This window comes from Lutjanus erythropterus, chromosome 15 (assembly GCF_056507025.1).
Source record: "Lutjanus erythropterus isolate fLutEry1 chromosome 15, fLutEry1.hap2, whole genome shotgun sequence".
Classification (NCBI taxonomy): domain Eukaryota; kingdom Metazoa; phylum Chordata; class Actinopteri; order Lutjaniformes; family Lutjanidae; genus Lutjanus; species Lutjanus erythropterus.
The window spans coordinates 35870260-35888306 of record NC_139331.1 but is presented as its reverse complement, the minus strand read 5'-3'; the positions used below and the strand labels follow the sequence as shown (position 1 = coordinate 35888306).

The 18047-nt window shown below is 41.0% G+C and overlaps 1 protein-coding gene across 1 annotated transcript in view; it reads right to left on the bottom strand.

The window, feature by feature from the left end:
* Positions 1-18047, bottom strand: part of col12a1b (collagen, type XII, alpha 1b) — a 193266-nt gene that overhangs the window by 151405 nt on the left and 23814 nt on the right. The window contains exons 11-13 of the mRNA XM_084737671.1: positions 17019-17300; positions 16668-16943; positions 13308-13580 (exon numbers count right to left, since the gene is read on the bottom strand). Coding sequence (XP_084593797.1) covers positions 13308-13580; positions 16668-16943; positions 17019-17300 — 831 coding nt within the window. The remainder of the gene's footprint in view (positions 1-13307; positions 13581-16667; positions 16944-17018; positions 17301-18047) is intronic.

Here is an 18047-nt window from a genome sequence, read left to right as displayed (position 1 = left end):
AATACCTGCTGATAACATGGGTACAGAAATGTGCTTTTATAATTATCTTTGTTTTAAAATCGATTTATCTTTTAATGAAATGTGATTTAATCAGGCACAAAAAGGGTCAGCTATAAGATTTAGTAGTCAAGAGTTTGATCTTTTAAAATGTATTTTCCAGAATGGAAAGAAAATCAAAAACCCATAAAAACACAGTTAGTAAAGACTGAGTGTGTTATTTTCTTTGTTTAGTTTGGTGTTTTTTGAAATATGTTGAATTAAACTTGGTCTAAAAACCTGCACACGCCACATATTTGGTATCAAATTAAAGAGGAGTTTGTGTTTTTTTATTATAAATAAAAACAACCTGTGATTGTCAGTTTCTTTTTGTTTTTGCAATAGTGCTGATTATTTGGATTGAGTTTGAAAAATGCTCATGTAAGCGAGGATCGAAAGTTTTAAAGTTCCAGTATTTCTCTGCAGCTCTGTTCAGCTCTCAGTGCATAAGGTCATATGTGAAGTGTTTGCTGCAGATGGACTCTGATCAGGCTTTTAATTTGAAAGGCTGCATCTAATTTGAAGTATCTCTGACTAAGGAAAACACATCTAAAATCCTGGATGGATTGTTCTCCACCTCATCCATGTAGATAGATATATTAGTTTATTTTTGTCTGCTGTTTCAACATGTGCCGCTCCGTTGCCGTCACTTAGTCTTCACCGCACAGACGCCACTGCAGCCACCATGAGCTGGGAGCCGGGAGCTGGGAGCTGGGAGCTCTCCACGGCTGCTGCTGCTGCCATTTTTTATCTGCGTCAAGGAGCGCTGCCTGTCTCTCAAAGCTGGAAGCCGAAGCCTGGAGGAGGCTTTTTTTTTTTTTCAAATTAACAGCCACAGACAGCCATCAGATGGAGTATGGAATATCTGGCGCTGTGCAGACACCACCTCAAACGCACTCAGACTTTTTTTTCCACAACCCATCATGAACAAAACCGCAGGAAAATTAATGCACTTTTTTAAGATATTTCCATTGCTGCTGCTGCATATATCCTTCGTCTATCTATCTATCTATCTATCTATCTATCTATCTATCTATCTATCCATCCATCCATCCATCCATCCATCCATCCATCCATCCATCCATCCATCTACCATCAGATAGGTTTTTAGATGTTTTTTTTTCACCAGAGCCTGGTGCGATATTTTTATCTCCTGATTCAATATTATCATGATAATTTGTGTCCAATTTGATATGTATTGCGATTCTTAAGCATTGTGATTCGATGTTACAATTTATTGCAATTTCTGTTTGTTTTTTTTAACACCAGACCATGGGACAAAGATGAGCTCCAGAACAGACACTAAATGGAACTGTGGTAGAATTATTTTACCAACAAGTTTCATATAGTTTTACGTTGGGTTTTGTAAAAGTAAAGGAACATATTATCTCAGTGGTATAACCTCACAGATCCAAAGATCCTGAAACAATAGATTACATCCTGAGATGCAGCTCTACCTCTGAGAAAAACAACTGAAGTCAATCTGCCGACCTGTTCAGCACCTGAACACCACATGATTGAAGTGCAGGTCATGTCTGCTCTCTGTATGCTTTCTTATGTCAGTCTTTAAGCCACTGAGTCTCTCTGACATGATGCCTGAGGAGGAGACTGAGTCTGGGACTCCCTGCTGCTGAAACCTTACAGTCGCAGTGGAAAGTCTGCTGGCTTATTAGTTTGTATAAACTTGGCTGTTCGACATGTTCCATCCACCATCAGCCCTTTAAAGCACCTTGAAGTGCGGAGACTGAGTGCAGCTTTTGTACGGGTGGCCCAGATGAGGGGGAAAGACGAATCGCTCTGGCAGTATTGTTGGTGAAACTACACAGCAGAAGAGGAATCATGTCTAGCTCAATGAGGCTGTGTCCACTAAAGGACGACGTATTTTCAAATTTTCCAGCCCCTCCAGGATTTCGCAGACTTTTTCTGGGATTGTTGCGGCCGAAAAATGTCTGATTTCACGTCAGCTTTTCAAAAAAATTGCAATGCATGTTGCAATGTTTTTAGGCCTTTTCTGTAATGAAACAGCACAACCAAGAGAAAACTGCAAATAAAGTCATGATTTGTTTTTCTTATAATTTATTCAAAAAAGGCCTTGGAGAACAAAACCACATTCTGTGTTTTCACACTAATCAAACAAACTGGACTTAGGGGTGAAGTGTACTCACATCCAGGCCCAGGTCTGGAATGATTGGTCAGAGTTTTGACAAATGTGCAAGGTCATGCAGAATTCACAGGGATTGGTTGAATTTGCGTCAATTTTTGTGATTGCAACATCACAACTTCCTGGAGGGACTGATTTTCATGGCAGCAGCATGGCAGGGCACTGAGTGCCTTGAGTGCATGTTTGGTGTTTTTTTTCTGGTCACCAAGAGCTGACAAATGTTCAATTTTGGGTGAAACGCTGCGCTCATCTCATAGCTGAATGTCTCTCCCCGGCGCTCAGCACTGGAGAAAGCCTGGCTGCACACATGCACTTTCTGCTATGAGGGAAAAAAATGTCCTGCCTTGTTTGCATTTCTTTAAATTGATCACAAACGTGTCGGGCTGAGCTGAGCCCAGGATGCAGCGACAGCGCTGCTGCAACATAATGTCGAGGGGGAACTTGTTTTGTGAAACATTTGCATGTCGAGGGGTGCATTAAGATGACTGCATCCCTGCAAAAGAAAAACTCACCACGATGCCACTCGAGGCGAGCGACCAACAGCAGGACTTAAACCAGCACTTTGCATCCAGTGAGTCAGACTACACCACTGACATTTCAGAAAATTCTTATATAGAGAGTTTTAAACCTGAAACAAACTCATAACTATAATATATTTGATTTGGAGCAAAAAAAAATATTTAAAAAAAATTTACAAGACTGTGTATGTAATTATTTTAAGAATGAAGGAACTACTCGTCCCATAAACCACTGCAAATAATACCACTTTAACTTTTGTCATTATTTCAGTGTTTATTTTGTTAATGTCAGTGTTGTCATATGTTGTCATTTGTGTTGTGTTTATATATATTATATAACTATGATTCATGTTAGCTACCTAACTAACCAGACGGCTGGTGGAACTAACCGTTCCATGGCGACAGTGAGCTCCACCAATCAGGGACGTCACTGTTACACCTAAAGATTGTGGGTATTGTGGTACTTCCCCATGACATTGCATTTAAACTTTTTTTCTAAGAATAAGGTTGGACTTCTGGCTCCAACAGGAGAATATAACATCGTTTCATGATATCATAGCTCTTGGTCAGTCTACCTTGGATCATTATTCAATTCTTACTAATAATCTAAATCCTCTAATCAGAATATGAATGGGATTTTCAATGTTGAGCTCTATTACTGTGATTGGATGTAACATTTTTGCAGTTGTCACTGGGTGTCACCACTCCCTGCCCCTCTCACACTCCAAGAAAAGTGAAAGCAGGAGACGGGAGAAGAAGCTGTGGCTGTCTGGTAGGAGAGCCAAATCTTATGTAATAAAACTTGGCTTCCTAAACCACAAAGGGTTCATCTGTGTTCAAGAAAACACACAGCAGTGTGTAAATTGTGCAACACAACTCTCAGTCAGACGGCTGGGAACTCGTCGGATTTAGACAGGAAGAAAGGTCAGCTGACTGGAGGTGATGCTTGTAAAGCTAATCTGCTGCATTATGCTTTCGCTTGTGATAAACAATAACGAGACAATTACATCTAGACTTAGAGAGTAACAGATTACATGTAACGGGATAATGTAATCTGGATATACAGTCAGCTGCCAATTTATCATCATGGCCTCTAGTGGAAAAAATGCTTCACACCGTGGAAATTTCAACATTTTTAGTCTTTAAATCAATCAATCGATCGATCAATAAATTGTGCACAGCAAAGGAAGGAACAGCTGGACAAAATAGAAACCAAACAACGAACATAAAACACTCAGAGCTGCAACAATTAATCCATTATTAATTAACTATTAATTTGATCTGCATCGATTTTGATGATCAATTAATCCTTTTGAGCCATTTTTAATTAAAAAAAGTTTAAATTCTCTGATTTCAGCTTCTTTAATCTGAATATTTTCTGGTTTCTTTAATCCCCTCTGACAGTAAACTACATATTTTTGAGTTGTGGACAAAACCAGACATTTGAGGACGTCATCTTGGACTATGATCAACATTTTTCAACATTTTCTGATATTTCATGGATCAAAAAATCAATCAATTCATCAAGAAAATAACCAACCAATTAATCAATGATGAAAGTAATTGTTAGTTGCAGCCCTAGAAATACTATATTAAGCTAAATAATTTCAGATTTTATATTAGAGTAATCCAAAAGTAATGGAAATCCATCACAGATTACGATGGAATGAATATGAAGGAAACGTGCCTGAAGTCTTTTTACAAACATTTTTTTATGAATCCGCAGCACCGTAGGGAAAAATCTGTTTACAGCCAGCCTGTATGTCACTCTGCAGCACTTATGTTCCTTTTTCCCTGTATAATTTTTATCAGCTTCATGTGACAATTGAGCAGATGTCATCTTTTGTCCAAGAATTTATGTTCAGTCTTTCATCACGAGTCTAAACTGGGAACCAAACTGAGATGGAGCGAGTTGTCGGCCAGAATCGCCACAGGAAGACTGAGCGAAGCCCAGTTTCAGCCCAAATCTGACGTTTTCTGGCCAAGCTCGAAAGTAAATGAGTCCAACCCTCGATTTAACTCCGGTCTCAGCCTCACCTGCGCTCCCTGAAGCTGAAGGAGGCCTGGTAACCTACAGGTGGAAACTGCAAAAACGAAAACTGACTGTCAGTCATTCTGACAGGTTGGAACAAGCTGGAGTCTAAAACTCATCAGCTGACTGTAAGGAAAAAGAACTCAAGCTTCAAAGAGTTGGATCAGAAAGTCCAGTTTTCTGATGTAGAAATGTTTGGTTTTCAGGTTGACGGAATAATGAAAGGGAAAGGATCTGAGGGAAACTCTTGACCTGCACAAGATCTTGCAAGAGCTATCATTTTAACCTGAACCATGATCTGTCCCTGACCCTTAACAAGTGCTAAACCGATCTTAGCTACAACTTAGCCAAAATTCCTTCTTTTGTCCAAACAACAGTCCACAACTCAAAGACTCTTAATTTACTGTCAGAAATGTCAAAGAAAAGCAGCAAATCCTCACGTTTAAGAAGCTGGAACCAACAAATATTTAACATTTCTGCTTGAAAAATGATTAAAACGATTAATCGATTATCAAAATAGTTCGTCTGATTGATTAATCGACTAATCGTTGCAGCTCTAGAAACCCAGCAGCATGAACACCATGAAGAAGGCTGTTGGGGATGTTGATTGTAACTTAGCTCTATGTTAAAGGGACAGTTCACTACAAAAGGTCAGTGTAGAAATGTCTGCCTTCTCTCCAGTGTAATCGGACTAGATAACACCTGCTTTATGGTGCTCAAAGCACCAAAAAAAAACATTTAAAACAATTCAAAATCAGTGTCTCTTTCCAGAAATCATGATGCAGTTACTCAAGATAATCAACAGATCTTGTTGTGAGCAGTTTCATGTAGGGACTATTTTCTTTCTAGTAGAAAAAAAAGTAGTTCTGATGGATTCTACTGCAGAAAACTTAATGCTCAAATAAATCTAGATGGATAAATAGCACTACAGGCCAGGAGGAGAATAATGATTTTGGGGTGACTGTCCCTTTAAATAACCTTCTAAATAAAGGCGTTTCAACTTTTCCGTGCCTTGGATTTTTCTTCTTTTTGAGACCTGCTTGAAAACATCTCATCACTACAATTTTACAACTTTTCTTTTCATTCTAATTTGTCTTAATTTGAGTTTTTTTGGCTTCAGGTCTGTGCGGAAACCATTAAAAATTAGTTCTATCATTTCAAAGATGCACCGTCATCACTCTTGCAGTAAGTTTTCCTTCCGTGACTCCTGAAATATTCCCCTTTCTCTACAGTTGTGAAAGCTTTTCCATCCCACAGCGGCAGCATCACGCTGCGCTGGTCCTACAATCAGGAGGTCCTGGTTAATGTCAGGGGTTTTGGGGTGTTTCCAAATGAGCGAAGGACTCTGCAAAAAAAAACCCCAAAAAGCAGCTGCAGCGGCCTTATATATCAGCTGTGGACAGGTTTACACCAAACAACCGAGCGAGATGGACCCCATTTATACAAATGTCATTGGACTTTATCCTGGGATCTACGGTGCCATTGTTTGAACAAATTAGGAAAACAAAGTGTCCCTGCAGCATTCAAACAGTAGTTTGGGCAGAGACCCTGAATGAGATTTGATACATCACAGAAAACAACGTAACCTGCTGATTTTGGCACGAGGCAGAGTTTTCCATTTTAGCTCCCATTCGGTCGTAAACAGAAATCTCTTATGGGGCCCCCATGAAGCTTAACATGAGCTCTTACTGTACAATGAGAGTTTTTACAATAAGAAAGAGTGAGCTCACTGGTTTTATAATGTGGGTACAGTATCGCCGCAGCTCAGTTTTCCACTGCAGATCTGAACAGGTTTAGCTCGACATGTGAGGGAAACAGAGGTAATGAGGAACCTCCTGCCAGCTGCCTCTGATGTGGTCCAAAACCACGGATGTCTGGGGGGATTTACCAACGCACTTCAAGTGTCCTCACGCTGACCGTGAATAAACGCAGGCCTGGAATTAACTCATTTTTAGGGCAAGGTCACTTTGGCTTTTCATAAATACAAATTTATTGGGTAATTGCAGAGAAAATGTTGGACACCAAAGCCAAAAACCAATTGTGCAATAACAATAAGTGATAATTACACTGTATAAAGACAAAACAGCCGTCAGTAATCAATACAAACATTATCAGACTCTAAACCATTAATCAAACCAACAACTAACAGCAGCCAACGTCAGACAAATTTATTTTACTCTCCCAGCAAACACGAGACGTCCACAGCCGTGCACCTCACGTCTACACTGCATCAGCTGATCCAGGACCACATCTGTATGTCCACACAACCTGCAAATCAGCTTCAGTATCTTGATGTCTGACTACGACCGCTCTTGGACGTTGACGTGCAGTTCAGTAGATGTTTGTACAGCCGACGTCATCAAAAAGCTGCACGCACATTTCAGCAACAGAAGTATTCGTCTCCCCCCGAGTCATTCAGACGAGTTATCAGGCCGCAAATGTTGAATTAAATGTTTTACCAGCACCAAAATCACCAAAATGTAAGGTTGTTGTGCATACAATACGTCAGAATCGATATTCCCCTAGTCGACTTCAGAACCGTTTCAGAGCAATCAGCAGCATCAATGACTGCGAGCTTTTAAACATATTGACTCGACTGAGGACGTGATGAAAACTGTTGTTTGCGGCACTCATTGACCAAAAGAGAGAGGGCTTTATGTACTAAATTAGGGCTGACCCTCCTGTGGACGTCAACACTGGACAAACATGTTCTTCTGGTTCTTTTCAACGCATGACAACATCTTTTGAACGTGTCTTTGCTCAGTCTGTTAGCAACTGACCTGGAGTATCATTAGTGCAATATTAGAAGTTTGAATTAAATGGAAGCTCCCTGTGCTTTTACACCAAACTCCCTTTAACTATTTTGTTAATTGATTAACTGTTTTGCTTTTTTTTATTTTTTAATGCCCAAATTCTTTGATTTCAGTTTGTTGAATTTGAATATTTTCTGGTTTCTTTAGTTCTCTCTGACAGTAAACTGAATATCTTTTGGTTGTGGACAAAACAAGACATTTTAGGACATTTCTGAGGACATTTTCATTGTTATCTGACATTTTACAAATAAATTACTCAAGAAAATGAGCTACAGATTAATCTATAATGAAAATAAAAGTTAGTTGCAGCCCTAACAGCCACCTGTCAGATCTCAGAGCAGGTTATAAACTCTGTGAACAGTCAAAACTAGCTAACAGTCTGCAGCAATATCTTGGTAGAGTTTTAAACACACATGCATTAATGCTTATGCTGTGTAGTGTTTAGCTGCTTGTGCTAATCACATTGTAATTAATTGTTAGCTGATCTTAGCTAGCTGGTTAGCTGTTAATGTTACACATATATTTGAGAGTGTGGGAGAAATGTTGAGCTACTATCGATGTCCAGTGTGATGACAGATGCTGTAAGTTTTTTAAATGAGGAAATCAGTGACTTTATTGCTGTGTAATTGGCTGTGTGGGTAGTTAATTTTAAAAGGGGCATTAAGACCACAAATCAAGGCATCTAAAAAACTGGATGTTTCACTGTAGAATGATTCCTGACCCGTGACAAACGCACTGTGCTGTAACAATACAGGCCAGACCACCTGAAGCATCGGAAAGTCAGAGAGAAAACAGTGGAGCGTGTATTGATTACACTGCACTGCGACCAGGGAGGCATCTGGAGGCTGTGCAGGCCAAAACACAGCAACTGTGGACAACACTATTAAATTCCAGGCAAGCCCTCACAAGGTGGAAAGAACTAACGATGGTAAGAACGACAGAGAAAGAAAATAATGTGAAGAGATGAAGAAAGACAGAGGAGGGAAAGGCGAAGAGAGTGCCACGTAAAACAAAGACATAAAGAAAACAGAATTAAGGTCAAATGGGAGGAGAGACGCGAAAGACAAAGACAGGAGGTGAGAAGAGAGACAGCATGAAACGCAGACGCATGGATACGGAGACATAAACAGAGAGGAAGACAGAGACAGGAATGAGTCAGTCTTCCCTGCTCCTCCTAACCTTCCAGCCGTGCTCTCAGCTGGGTTGCATTCCTGTCCAGTCTTGCTGTTTCTCATCTTTACCTCAGCCTGTGAGGCTGCTGCCTGCTGCTGCTGCTGCCGTGTCCACTGTTACTGTTACCGTGTGTGGATCACAGAGCTGCAGACGCACCAGTGACCAAACACTGCTTAACTACATCCAGCAGAACAAGCTCAGGTCCACCATGATGGCATCAGCACTGATCTGCTGCAATATTTCTGAAGGTTCACCTGTTTCTTTTATAAACCAGCCCCTCCAGAATTTCACAGGATATTTTTTGGGCTTGTTGCAGCCTGATTTCACAGCAACCTTTCTTAAAAATTGCAATGCATGTTTCCATTTTTTAGCTGTATTTTGCAATGAAGTTGCAGGAGCATGTGAAAATTGCAAAAAAAAAAAGAAGTTGCAAATTTTGTTCCGGTGAGAATAAAACCACATTTTGTTCTGGCTCCTCTGAGTTTCTTTACAAAAAAGGCTTGAAATTCAAACTCAAGCAAGTGCAAATTATAGAATAGAAGTATGCAGAATGTTGATAAATGTCAATTACAATGATGAACTTTTCGTTCTTTTCAGTACCTGTGACAAAATAAAAAATGAAAATACAAAAACAATAATTAAACATTGAGTCGTTCATTGAAACATACATGCATGATGTTTGTGTGGGGGACTGCTGTGATTGGTTTGGTTGGTTGGTTGGTTGTGATTGAACTATAGGAAGCTATGATGATTGGTCAAATTTGCAAAAAAAAGTTGTGTTTAATGTAAAAAAAATTACATTAATTGCTGCGATCTCAACACTGCAGCTTCCTAGAGGGACTGAGAAACTATATAACACTTCTTTTATTGTCACGCAACAAAGCAGGGATGTTATAGTCACATGGTCTGTGCCTTAACCACTAAGCCACCAGGATGCCACACCATGTCTCATTTTCACTCCGTTACGAACCAGTAGTTGTGACATAAATGATCATAATTATAAAATTGTCTTCTGCTAACAGTCAATAATAGCAGTACGTAAAAAAAACATGAAATTCAAATTTCCATTCTTTGTGACACTAAGCATTTTTAAACTAATGAACTATCCACCATCAAGTTAGCAATAACATGCACTGTTCAGTTACACTTTCAAAATAAAGGAAGCTCCCTGAGCTTTTGGGGGAAAATATTTGACAAACTCCCTTTAAGAAATATGGCATATTAACGACGTGTCTGCAAAAACACATAACTGTAGAAACACATAATTCGGCATCAATATAATCCATAAATATTAACTGTATTTCAGTACAAACTTATATTTTTCATTTTGTTGCCTTAACTCTACCAGCCTTTGCTGGTTAGCTGCATGTTTTTAATGACAGACTGGAGAACTGCTTTGAAAATTATGATTTCTCACTAAAATAAGTGCTGGCTGGTAGATCAGATACAGGCTGAAATCACTGTTAATAACTGTGGCTGTTTGTTCTCATTCCATCCATCAAGTTAGAAATAATATACAATGTCCAATTAAAACTTTCAGAATAAAGGTCTTTGGCAAACCTACTTGGTTAGGTTAGGACAACATCATGGTTTGGGTCAAAATAATTGCTTCCTTTAAACAATCAACACGGACTATTGGTCACACAGGAAACAAACCCTGGTCTGCTGTGTGAAAGTCCTGTGTTTGATCCACCCGCCCACTCTAACCGCCTCCCAGCGCAGACTTTCTCACGCTTTGCACTACGTTCTTCCCTGGTCGTGCGGACAGTGATGAAAAATATTGACCATCCATGTTGCATCTGCACGGACCACCTACATGCAGGCCAACATTTTCTGCCGCGTGCCAATTCCACAAACATATGTGAACACATCCCTGTATGCTGACACTCAATAAACTATAAACAGAACCAGAACCACATACATGTCCAGTGTCTGGCAACTGTTTTGGAATACATCCGGCCCTGCAGACTCGTTTTGCAGGATTTATCAAACCAGAAAACATCCAACAGCTGATATCTCCACCAATTACACATTCTTCAAATTTGTTAGAGCCAATGAACCACATGCATGACTGTTTTATCACGTTTCTCTTGCATTTGTTCTTGAACAAAGCACTAAGAGGAAAATATGTGGGACTCATGAAACATGCTTCATATGATTGGCAACACGAGGCAAGTCGGTTGAACAGGAGGAGTATCGTGTTCCTCATCTGTTGAACTGTTGTAGTAGAGCTGTAACTCCATTTCGCATTCACATCTAAAGGCTAAGATGATCGAATTGTTGTAAATTTGATAAAATAAGCGATTAACTGTCTGAGTAAACTGTTATCAGATCTGCAGGAAAGATGTAAAAAAAGCTATGAAGAGCCAGGTGGTAAAGAAATCTCATCACTAACAGTAAATCTATATAAAAACTGAAGTGCCTTCTTCTGTTTTCCTTCTCATTTCCTCTCTCTGCTCGTGTTCTGGCTGTTTATTATCGCTCTCCAGTAACAATAAGCCTGGCCTCTGAAGCCCCTCTGGATATTGAAAGTAGGATCACTTCTAACAGTTTGCTGCGGAGTAAAATAAAGCCATGTTCAAACAGCGACTTGCACTACATGTTTGTTTTAAGAGCCCCTCGGATGACTTGGTCGTCCTCCAGGGTTTAGTCACAGCAATTACAGTAAAACCTCAAACCTTAACTGTGGTTGTTGAGCCACACAGTCATAATAAAAATAGACTAATCACTTAATCTGGGGGGATCAGCAGGTCACAGCTGCGTGCCAGAACTGACACAGATATAATGTCTAATTTTAAGTTAAGAGACTGTGTATTTTATGTCTCTATATTAGCTGTGAAGGCAGACATTAAGATATCTTGATTTGTGTATTTATTAGCTGTTAGACGGCCACAGTTTTCATCCTAAGGGACTGAAATTTAACATGGAGGTCAAGTGTATGTGAATGAGAGATCATGTTGATAAAAGGGGGTGTGGCTTATCGCAAAAAGGCGTTTGACTTCCAAATGGATTCACCGATTATGTGGAAAAATTTACGTGTGTTATTTTTGGAGACATTACATGGATTTAAATTCATTTTCCGGAGACTTATTCTAATCCAACCCATAACTGCTACTATTCTGACTCCCTGAATGTAGACTGTGGGTATAAGCCTGCCTTTAGTCTCGCATATCCAGGACTCCTTCCACAGCGCTCAGGGCTGGAGAAAGATCTGGCTCCACACATACACAGTCTGCTATAAGGGGAAAATAGTCCCTGCCTCGTTTGCATTTCTTCAAACCAATCACGAATGTCTTAGGGCAGAGCTAAGTGCAGGATGCAGCAACGGTGCTGCTGCAAAATGGTGTAGAGGGGGAACTTGTTCTGGTGGAACATTAACACGTTGGGAGGTGAGTTCTGGCATTAAAACAACTACATCACTGCAAAAAAAAAAAGCTAACAGCTGTTAGCTTGTTTCCGTTCATACCATTAGCATCCCAGGTGCTAATTTGACATTTTCAGCCTGTAGGTTGCAGGGGAGGAGGTTGTTCGTGTTTCCAGGGACTTATACCCACAGCATGCATCCAGTGAGTCAGACTAGCCTGCCATTGACTGCCTGTTTCAGGCGTCATACTCCATATCTGTGTTTTCAAATTCTTACTACAGGAAACAGCCTCCAAGCTAGTAACCTACATGCTGAAAATATCAAATGAACACCTGGGTTGCTAACAAATCTAATGTAAATAAATTACTTTGTCTTTGTAAAGCCTGGGCTCGCCGCCCCATGTGCAAATGTCCCTCCAAAACAAGTTGCCCCCAAAACTATTTTGCAGGGATATTGTCCATGCATCCTGGGCTTAGCACTGCCTACAACAGTTATGATTTAGAGAGATATAAATAACCCAAGGTGTTTTTTTTTCTTTTATAGCAGAATGATCCTGTGTGGAGCCACACTTTTCTCCACAACTTAACCATAACCTTAACCACCGACCCAAAAATCAGCATTTTTCCAGCAGGAGACATGTTTTTTGTCCTCACTTACACCAGCTGTCCCCAATTAACTGGTCTTGAGTCTGAAATGTGTTCCCGAAAATAGCTGAAAGTCACACCCGGATAGACAGACATACAAATACAATAGAGGTTGACATTTTTTCAGGATTCCCGCAGAATGGGAGTCAGCACTATTTCACTGTTTATCATGGGACTGGGATGGGACACAAAAAAAAAGTCAAGTGTGAGCGGGAAACATAATTACAAAAGGTCCAAAAGGTTCTTGCAGGCACTTGACTGTGGATGGACGGGAACTGAACGGGACAGGACCTATTCTTCCAGGGATCTGGGATGGGACAAGATTTTTTTTTTTTTGACTCTGTCATGGGATTGGGACGGGCCAGGAGTGAAAATCCACTCCTGTGTCATGCTCTAACATAAACAACATACTGTCATAACCTCTGTTATAACTCATGAAGCAGTTGCTGTAGACACTACATTAACGCATGGATGCATGCATGTTCGTGGCTGCAGCTATTGCAAATTCACGCTTGCCACCCAGCAACCACAATGCAATTAATTTAACAAAAAAGGAACTGGCTTACCTTCCAGCGTGGTGCCTTGTCCTTGCAGGGGGTCACCCAGGCCGGACGGGTATCGTGCGCTGACGGAGATGTCGTACTGGGTTCCCGGCTGCAGGTTCTTCAGGAGGGCGACTCTGTTGTCACCTTTCACTGACATTTCCTTCTTCGGGCCGCCGGCAGAGGGTCTGTACGACAAGCGGTACTGGAGCACATTCCCCGGCGCCGGCTCCCAGGAGACCTTCATGGAGGACGAGGTCTCTTCGAAAACCCTCAGGTCACGAGGTGAACCCCTGGCTGAGAAGGTGAGAGACAAAGTCGGAAAATTAAACCAGCTGCCAAACAAGTTTTCTTTTCTTGACATTGACATGATAATCTAAGTGTTTATTTTGTAGGTTGTTGCTATTCCCACAGGCTGGGGTGAAGTTGGACTAATGTTGTAATATTAAGGGACAGTTCAGAGAAAATGTGTGAATGTTAAGCCTCATTTAAGTTTCTACTGCAGTGCTAGCATTAGCCTTTTTAGCGTTTTTGCTGTGTGATCCTCATCGCTGGTGTGTGTGAGCATATTTGTGTTACTGTTGTATGATGCACATGCCCTGAAGGTAACGATAAACCTACGTGTGAAGGAGAAATTTATTTGCTTGTCACTATGTCACTTTGATGACTGACTCACTGATCAATCAACTGGTTCAAGAGTGTGTTGACCTATATTTAGTTTGGTTGACTACAGCCCTATGAATATGAGTTGTAACTAATGATAATTTTAAGAAGGAAAATAATTCACATATGACTGATTTTCATTTTAAAAAATATATTTTCAATCACACCTTTAAAAAAAACTCTCATGCAATACTAGCATGGACGACTAGTGATCCACAGACTGATGTTGAGAAACGGTGGATAAGCAGGCTTGTGGCCAAATATCTGTGCATGGCGTCCTTGACTGGACGAGAAACACTCTGTCTGAGGCGTCCTTGACCAAGACACTGAACTCCCAGTTTGCTCCGGTTGAGCTACACTGTAGAAAACTGTGTTTGTACTGGGCAGCTACCAGGATGTAATTTAATCTAAGTACGGCGTGTTCACACGATTCCCCTTTGAAAAAATAATTGTTAAAATAAAGTGGTGACTCATATGCCCTACTCAGCTCCCTGGTGTTAACGCCTACTGCTGAGTGTTACTGTGAAGTGTTTTATTGTTGTAGGCAGATGCTTGACCACGTTTTTCCCACTGAGTGATGAAAAAGTCACAGATTTTAATTGAAATAAGCTTCTTTTATTTCCCCCCAGTAGTCATCAGAAAAACTGAAAAAAGAGCAGCGCAAAGTATTTCCTAGTATTGTGTGCAGGATGTAGTGGAAAACACTGCGAGCAAAACGGCAGCTCATGCAAACCCTCGAGGCGCTGCATCAATTCATAGTTTTGAGATAAAGTCATGGCACAGTAAACATAGTAATGGGAACAATATTGTAAGCCATACAGGGAGAAGAAAAACATAAATCCATCTGAGGGCCAGCTGGGTGTTTCATGTCAAAGAGGTGCAAGCTGGGATTAATCCTCCCTCCTTTTATAAACCATCAAAAATACAAAAAATAAAAAAAAAAAGAATTCACCTCAGACGACAAACAGCTGCACCGTCTGAAGGAGCTGGAAGGACCAGGAGGGGAACGGTAAGAAATGCTGTTGCCATGGTGGACAGGAATATAATTTATTTCCAGCTGTGTCCTCAACGTTTTGGCGATAATCTTCGGAAGATACGTAATTCTTCCCTCAAAGCGCTAAAGCTAACAGACCCCACTGGAAGATTCTCCATGAGATAATCTCCCTTCAAGAATCTATGACAGATCACGAAAAACTGAGTCTGGAGGGTTGTTAAATCTCCTCCACTCTCCTTCCTCACTGTTTATCACCTCTGAGTACATCCTGACCCACTTGTACATCCCGTCTTTCTGTGCTTCCGTCTGTTTCTCATTCCTTTCCCTGTAAGGCAGGACAGATCTGACGAGGAGCTCGATGGGTGGCAGCTTGTGCTAACACTGAGGTCAAAAATGTGTGGACTCCTGGCACTCCCAGCAGAATGTGGACAAACCGACCGACTGAAGAGGACGTCAGAATAAAGTCTAAACTTATTTCCACTGTGGTCTTTTAAATGACGCAAGTAGACGGAAAGGCAGCTTGGACTCTGAGCTTTTTCATCGTCCAACATCTTTGTGATTTAAAGGCACAATTAGATTTTTATAGTTTTTACTGTCCCGTAGCGCAAACAAAATGATCAGAGGACATCTGCAGGCACCTGTTGTGGATCAGAACCAGTGACTCAACCATTACTTAACCAGCTACTCAGATTTCTGGACTTCAGAGCTCCAACTTCTGGCCCGAACTCTATTTTGGAACAAAAATCCGCCACCTATTGGAGCTTCAAACACTCCTGATCTGTTGATCATTATCTGTTAACCCTTTGAACCCTCGGCTGTTTTTCCTCAGTTTTCAAAACCCTTTATTTACAGGCTTAGGTCACTACGTAAGTCTTGTTTGTGCTGGTCTTGATGAGTCATAAAATCTAACTTTAAAGGAAGGGATCTCCGTCTTTCCTTTAATTTTCTTAACATTTGTTTATCCAATGGACTTCATACACACTGAGAGTGTATTGCTTAATTGAATTTGGTGCACTTTGGCCTGATGAACTTTACATTTTGACCTGTAACTTCTGACCTGGACTTTTTGTCCTGGATTCTGTGTGTCCAGATGAATCCAACTGTATCAGCCACACCTATTTGTGTCTGGATCCATTTTCCACCATTTTGAATCGTGTCCAAATCTGTTTCACGGCTACTCCTCCAACAAATTTTGAGCAGTCGTCACCAGCTATCAAAGTCTGCTCAAATGCTCCGAGCAGGGCTTATTGTACAGAAAAATGTTGTATCTCCTGAATACTTTGTGCAGTTTCATGTGTGAGGTGACCATGACAAACTTGTTGCCATCTGGCCTTTCGGTGTCATTGAAACTGGGGACACTGGAGACATGTCCCCACTGCTTTCTGAAGTAGCCAATTTTGTCCCTATGACAACAATTTTAAATAAGCTCCAAAAAGACACGCACCCCAGCAACGCTGCAGGCAGCGATGCCAGGAGCCACGTGCCAAACAGGCATGTTCTCCAAATGACCCTGCTACGAATGGACATAAATAAATAAATATGGTCATTTTAAAAAGTGTCCTAGAACATGTCACACACAGATTTTAATGCTTGATGGACAGTGGAGAAACAAATACCAACTTTTAATGAAAAACGTGTCTGATTGTGAACTCAGACAGACGACATCTCCAGGATCGAATCATGCTCTCTTCTAATTTCTAACAATGATGAAATGAAGCTACGCTCACCTTCTTTGGTGGTGCCATCGGTCTGCTTCGGCTCCCCGGGGCCGGACCGGTATTCAGGGGTGACGGTGACGCGGTAGGTGGTTTGAGGCTGAAGCTCCGTCAGCACAATCGACGTCTCGGGGCCGGTGGTGGTCGTCTCCAACTTCAAGCGGTCGTCCCCGGCAGGTTCGTAGTTCACCTGGTAGTGAGTGACGTCCCCTGGGGCTGGCTGCCACAACACTTTGAAGCTGTCTGTGGTCTCGTCAGATACTCTTAGGTTCTGCACGGGGCCGTGATCTGCAACAGATGCGAGTGAGTTAGAGTGACGCTTCTTCCATTTAAAAATAAAGGCAAATATGTGAGCATAAATACCTTCTGATGTGGTCTCATAGCCGGTCACAGGCAAGCTTCTGTTATCTGGGCCATACTCAGCAAAAACTTTGACTTCATAGCGGGTGAGCGGGTTGAGGTGAGGGATGTAGGTGGTGACTGTGCGTCCAGGCAGGGACATGGACACGTAGTGACCGTCGATGTCATCTGCCGGCTTAAATTGAACCAAGTAGGACTGGACGGCGGTGGAATTGATGTCCCAGGAAGCCCTGAAGCTTCTGGGGCCGATCTCGGAGAAGGCCAGGTTACTCGGCTGGACCAGTTCTGGAGAAAAGAAGAAGTTACAAAGTTAAAAGGTCATTTTACTCTTTCTGGCTTTTGTATATTTACAGTTGCATGATTAAGGACAAATTTTCAACATCTCAATCCCACTGAAAACCAACACGACCAGATCTTTTTATCCCAAAAATGTTATTGTACAAAAGCCAGATTTCAACCTACTATATTCAAAGTTTTAAGTTTATCTAAAGAGGAAGAGTAAATGATCTCAACCAAAGATCAGAAGTCACTAAAACTTCAAAACTTTCAATAGAATTTGAGTTGAGCTCAAAACTCAAAAATCTATTGCAGTATGTTGCCTGGAAATTTTGAGATTTCTCAACTTTTTCATTTTTTACAGTGCATGTTTATTTTAAGTCTGCTAGTGTTTGCAGATGTGATATCTACGAACGTCTCCAGTCCTCTGAAGAAGGTCCTTTTTTTATGGTGCACAGCGAGCTACTAAAGATGTTGTTTTTCCCCGATGATCATTTGATCATTTGAGGCTAGAGATTTTCTTTGGCAGATGCTATTATAATATTTTACAATACATTTGGGGTTTGGCGTCTAGGCTCTGACCGCATCACTGCATGCAGATCATGTTTATATAGAGATACTGAGGCGTGATGAGCAAATATCTTAACCCACCATCAGAGCCTGCAGGTGGATGCTGGGATCATCGCAGAACCACAACCGAATCACAATTTTTTGAAAAAGGAAAAATGTGTGAGAAAACAGCATCATAATGAGGTG